This window comes from Taudactylus pleione, unplaced genomic scaffold, assembly GCF_031769625.1.
Source record: "Taudactylus pleione unplaced genomic scaffold, aTauple2 ptg000183l, whole genome shotgun sequence".
Lineage (NCBI taxonomy): Eukaryota > Metazoa > Chordata > Amphibia > Anura > Myobatrachidae > Taudactylus > Taudactylus pleione.
In genome coordinates this window covers 8,872,608-8,878,607 of record NW_028284585.1, presented here as the reverse complement: position 1 = coordinate 8,878,607, position 6,000 = coordinate 8,872,608, and the positions used below count along the sequence as shown (strand labels likewise).

At 48.4% G+C, this 6,000-nt stretch overlaps 1 protein-coding gene across 4 annotated transcripts in view; it reads left to right on the top strand.

Moving 5' to 3' along the window:
- Positions 1-3,752: 3,752 nt before the first annotated feature.
- JADE1 (jade family PHD finger 1) overlaps positions 3,753-6,000 on the top strand; it is a 108,986-nt gene continuing 106,738 nt past the window's right edge. Inside the window, exon 1 of one of the 4 annotated variants that reach the window (XM_088476101.1) lies at positions 3,753-3,996. Coding sequence is in view for 3 of the 4 variants with exons in the window: in XM_088476104.1 (XP_088332230.1) it covers positions 4,207-4,283 (77 nt within the window). In the remaining variant the exon portion in view is untranslated. Of the gene's footprint in view, positions 3,997-4,184; positions 4,284-4,420; positions 5,017-6,000 lie in introns of those variants that run through there. The other 3 variants (XM_088476104.1, XM_088476103.1, XM_088476100.1) reach the window with 3 other exon arrangements.

Sequence of the window (6,000 nt, the reverse complement as noted above, 5' to 3'; positions counted from 1 at the left end):
CCAGAGGTGTGAGGACTTGGAGATGAGGTTCTTGAAATATGACTGTCACAACCTTGCCCTAGAGGTTTCCAGTCAGGGGACTGGGAGCAGGAGGGACCAGGCAGGGAGGCAGCAGTAAATGATTTCCTCCTCTGCTAATTCCGGATGTTGACGAGACCTGACCAGAGGCGTGTAGTCTAACTCTTTGGTGGTTTTCACCAGTGACCCCTCCAAGTGGGATATGTTCTTAGCAGCGAGCAGGTCACAGCCCCCTGGTCAGGGACCCAGGAATTTACAACTGTCAGAGGGATGATGAAGAAAACAGAGTGGCTAGGGATTAACAATAGAGAATATGTGAAATGACCGATGTAGAATATTATTGGAGAATATTGGTAATGACCGATGTTGAACAACACAGAAGAATATTGGTAAGGACCGATGCTGAATGTCACTGGAGAATATCGGTAGTGACCGATATTGAATATTACTGGAGAATATTGGTAGTGACCAATGTTGAACAATACACTTGAATATCAGTAGTGACCGATGTAGCACACTAGGAGAATATTGGTAGTGACCGATGTAGCACACTGGAGAATATCAGTAGTGACCGATGCTGGTAACACTGGAGAATATCGGTAGTGACCGATGTAACACACTGGAGAATATCGGTAGTTACCGATGCTGGTAACACTGGAGAATATTGGTAGTTACCGATGCTGGTAACACTGAAGAATATCACAGAGACTAGTGAAAGCGCACTGGGGATACAACAGCGTCGAACAGTTGGGGGGGTAATCTGATCAAGTGATGCAGACAACATAGCTGCGCCCATGACTGCAGCTGTGGGAACTCTGCAATGGAGAATAGCATTGAAGTCTTCTCCGGGCCCTGGGGAAAATATTCAGAGAGTCACCTACCGCTGCATATGGCGTCAGACTTTATGGCTGATAAGGGGAAGCCGGTGCCGCGGGGAGTAATGGCCGAATCCTGACAGACTGTTTAGAGTAGTGAATGCCGGAGCAACGGAGTCAAGAGCAGAAGTAAGGGAGGCATTGTATAGGGAAATGGCTTGTTTAGGGCAGGAGAGAGAAGTGAGTCAAGCAGGGAAGATAAGGAAACTGTTTTCATAGCATCAATGTTATCCTTAAACCTGGACTGTAATGGCGGAGTTTGGAAACCTCTGGTTTAGGGTATAGCTGCCTTAAGAGGTAATAAATTCCATAGATGAGGTGCTGCTGTAGTTCTCCTTTAATATTGAGTAGGGATAGGTATCGATGTTGGATATATTGCTTGATACATCAGACGGAGAAGGGAGTGGGTGGTGTTTTTTGGATCGGTATGGAGACATGGGGCCTGATTCAGAGATGCATCTAGATGTGGCTGCATGCTAATGCCACTGGCATGCGGCCACTGTCTCTGTGTATCTTTAATCCGTCTCGGTGTATCTTTAGCACCATCGAAGCTTGCTCCAGCCTTATTGCAGGTCCAATTTTTCCATCTGAACAAGGCGTCCTGTTCCAGCAGTACTGCATCTCTAGACACAGTGGCTGTCAGCGACACGCCTGCACCTGGCTAGCCACCAACGTTACTTCCCAAGAAGGCCCACTAAAATCAACAGCTCTTACATCCAGTTGTTCTGCGTTTCCCTGCAGTAACCATCAGGATGCATGTGCAGATTTACAACCTCAGCCAACCGCGTGCGGCATCGACACTAGGTCCACCACTGACTCAGGCCCATGATGTTTAGATAGAATCGATCCAAAAATCCCTATGTTGCAGCAGCGGTAAACTTACCTGTACCATGAATCCTCCGTCCACTGCACATGCATCGGCTGTTCATTTCTTTCTTAATTTTAACTACGCATGCGTTATTTTACAGGCCCAGCAAACCAGGCATGCAACGAAGAAAACTGAATTAAATACATATATGGCAATCCCATGTTGATCTTAAAAATCGATACAGTAACATAGGCCCTCATTCAGAGCCGTACGCTCTGAGCAGAGCGCACGCTCTGAATGAGGGCCGGGCTCCATTTTCATGGAGCGTCCTCCTGGACGCTCGTATAGCTGTGGGTCACCACCCACAGGCTATACGAGCGTGCTTTTTGATGGCCGCGATGGTCGAGACCATCGCGACCATCGAAATTGCGAGCCGGAGCCTGCGGTTGAGGTTTTCAACCGCAAGCTCCGGAGTGATTTTGGCTCTATCAGAGCCAAAATCACTCCCACTGACATCACTAGTGATGTCAGTGGGCCGGCTTCTGACGGGAGGCGTTCCCGTGGGAATGCCCCCGTCAGGGAGGCACGCCCCCGGCACGCCCACCAAAGGGGGCGTGCTGTCAATCAACATTGACAGCACGCCCCCTTTGATCGGACACAACGAGCGAAGGACTTTCCTTCGCTCGTCGCGTCTGGCGCATGCGCACGACGGAGCTCCCTCCGTCATGCGCATGCTCAGTGCATAACATCGACCCACTTGCGAGCGGACAGCCGCTCGCGAGTGGGTCTGAATCAGGCCCATAATTTGGCCATCCCTAATACTGACTAAACAGGTGTTTTACTTTTTCATTTTTAGAAAAATGCACTAAGGGTTTAATTAATGAGCAGGGTCCTCCTCCCCACTGTCTCACAACCTTCTTCTCTAGCACTTCTATGACAGCCTTCACCTTCAGCACTGTACTGCCCTCTCCCCATCAGACTCTCCACCTCTTTGCAATCCTTCAAACGGGCTCTCAAGACCCATTACTTCATCAAAGCCTTCCAGCTATCATTCTAACTCCCTGCTACATACTCCTTCCTCCCCATCTACCCCATCTGAGTCACTCCTGTTTGTCTTCCCCTCCCCTTTAGAATGTAAGCCCTTACGAGCAGGGCTCTCTACCCTCTTGTGCTTCTCCCTACTTTAGTTTCACCTACTTCTGACCACTAGGGCCCCTAACACTTGGTTGCTTATGTTCTGTTGCTTATCTGGGTGTTATGGTCACTAATGTAGCAATATACTGTATATTATCCATGTCCTAGTCCTGTATTGTATTGTACTGTATTGTTCTGTAAGTCGCTTGTCTACAACTTGTTTATGTACTTTGTAAGGCACTGCTGAACATTTGTGCCGCCATATAAATAAATGCTAATAATAATAATAATACTGTGTATTGATAATTGTGTTGCTAATTGTTACTTGTGCTGTTTATATTTTGGTTACTGTATTGTAATGTAATGTTCTGTGTACCCTTTACTGTATGTACAGCGCTGCGGAACATTTGTGGCACCATATAAATAACAATAGTAATAATAATACTGTGTATTGAGAATTGTGTTGCTAATTGTTACTTGTGTTCTGTTTATATTTTGGTTACTGTATTGTAATGTTCTGTGTACCCTGTACTGTATGTACGGCGCTGCGGACCACTTGTGGCGCCCTATAAATAAAATGTAATAATAATAATAACTACACCAAGAAAAGACATGAGCATATTTTTTTATTACTTTCAAGATACATTCCATACACAATACATATAAGTGATCATGTGCAACACAAAATGTTATTACTGTTGTATGTGTGGGATGAGAAATACGCTATACAGTATGCTGACTTCCAGCAAGGCAATAATGTGACTTGTAAGAAGCTCTTATCATGTAACCGCAGGTTAGGCTGTATATGTAACGTGTGTGCCACTTATTAGCTCCCAGCCTAGACAGTCACCACACGGTGTTCCCCTCCTCTCCCCTCCCTCCTTACTGTGTTTTGGCAGGAGATCAGAGTGCTCCCCCCTGTGGCAGCAGTGACCCAGAAATGAGTTTGATTCCCTGAGTCCTTCCTCCATAACAAGTAAATAACGTCAGTCACAGAGTGCATGTGTGTGTGAGAGCGGAGACCCAGCCTGCTCCCCCCCCCCCAGCACAGGCAGCCGCCGCTGGCCGGGCCGGACCGTGTGAGCGGATCACCCATCTCAGAGAGTGGGGGGACCCGGAGCAGAAGTGCAGGGAAGGTGGCCAGGATTCCCCAGGCTGCAGGTACAGTCACCAATGTTTCTCCTCGCTGTGGGTATGGGGGAGTGTTCCCATGGTCGCAGGCGTGTTTCATGCCTCGCTTCGTACTAGATACTAGAAGCTGCTCTGTGGCTTTTGGAGAGGGAGTTGGGGGGAGCCCGGGTAAGCTGAGCGCTGCCAAGGTCGCTGCTGCTGCTGCTTCCTAGTGGGAGAATAATCTAGTACGTCATTAATATGGCGCCAAAAGATTTGGTTCTTGATCGTGCAACAGACACTCGCCCTCAGCGCTATCCCGTCAGCGAGTGCGGGGGATTAGTGGAGAGTAGTGTGGCGGGGGGCATCTCCCGGGTCTGGGAGAGGTGCTGCAGAGTTACACATGTGCTGCTGTTATAGTGCGAGGCTCTGTGAGTGACCCTGTGGCCTATTACTCGGAGTGTGGCTGCAGCCGCCAGTGTAACTGTGTGGAAGGAGGTTACAGAGTGATTGGCTGTGATCCCACTTTTATTCGTTGCTGCCTTTCCTCAGAGAAGGGCGGTCCCCCGGGACGTGGAGTGACGCTGTCTGTGGGAGTGGGGGGTACACGTGCTGCGGCGAAGGGAACGTTGCGGTTCTGTGGTAGAACGTTACTGCCCTGGGAATGGAACGCACGGTGGCTGCTGCCGCCACATGAGGATTGAGGAGACAGTGAGGGGCGTGGCCTGGCAGGTGCACGGGCGGCTTGTGTCGCTCACTGCTGGTGCCCGGGCAATGCTGCTGCCTCCTCCTGCTGCAGACGATGAGGGGGTAACGGCTCGCCCGGGGACTGCACCCACCAATCAGCTGCTCGGCTCCTCTCGCAGATTTGAATTGCGTGGGGCACGGTTATTGTGGGGGAACCTCCCTGTGTTTATTTAGCTGTCGCCGCGTCTGCGGAGGGGGCTGGGGACAAGTGTTAATGGAACACGTGGCTACTCACTGTGAAAGTTTACACGCGTGTACTTGCCCGGAGATTCGTGTGGGTTGTGGCCACTATAACGGTTCTTTATTATGGAGCGCTCCAGAGAGGTGAGATGTGTTGCAGGCTCAATGGCACCGATTTCTCCCAAACAGCTGTGGCCTAGATATGCGGGCTCCTCAGTTGTGTTTCTTATTTTTATATATATACCTTTTTCTTTTTTTTTTAACGTAGGGCCTGAGTCACTCTGCGATGATAAGTAATCTATAATGGCTACATTGTCCTAATGGGTGTTACTAATCTCAGTGTTGGCTGATGTACAATGTAACATAATTCAGGTCTTCCTTTTGCTGTAATTGTACCATAAAACTGTACAAACCACGTCTGTAACTCAGGAGACGAGTCTTGGAGCACCGTGTCTGACAGCATTGTGCAGAGTCAGGGGATGTGCGCTTTCCAGAACTGTCTACAGAAGTGGGTGGGAAGGAAAACTTCCATCTCAGCTATTCCCTGCAGCAGCAGCACACTTGTGAGATGTCAGGGACAACTACTCACTATCTCAGCCTGCATTCATAAGGAGGATGCACCTGGTGTGATCAGCTGTGGAGAACACTCCCATTGATTTTTGCTTTAGAGGAGGGATCTCTCAGCTGATTCCATGTAAACATAGTAACCGTTCTGCAAGGACAACACTGCCTCTACATGTTCATGTTTTACTTTAGTGTACAAGCTGTAACTAATAGGCGTGCAGATAAACAGTCTTAAATGTTTGTTTATCATTTGTCCCATAGAGTTTCCTACACACCCTTGTCTAGTTGAAGATCCAACATACAAGTATACTTTACATTACATTTCCTAATATTTAAGTGAGCAGGTTGTCTCCTTTTTAGTTTGTTTAGTAGGGGTCTATTTATCAAACAGTGATAACCACTTTTTCTGTAATTTTCACTGCTTCCCATACAACAGTAGACCTAATGTAGAGCAGGGGTTTTCAACATGTGGCCCTCTAGCTGCTATGGATCTACACATCCCAGAATGCCCTGCCACAGTTTTAAGCTGGCCACGCATCTAAAGATTCTGTCCAACCAGCCAAC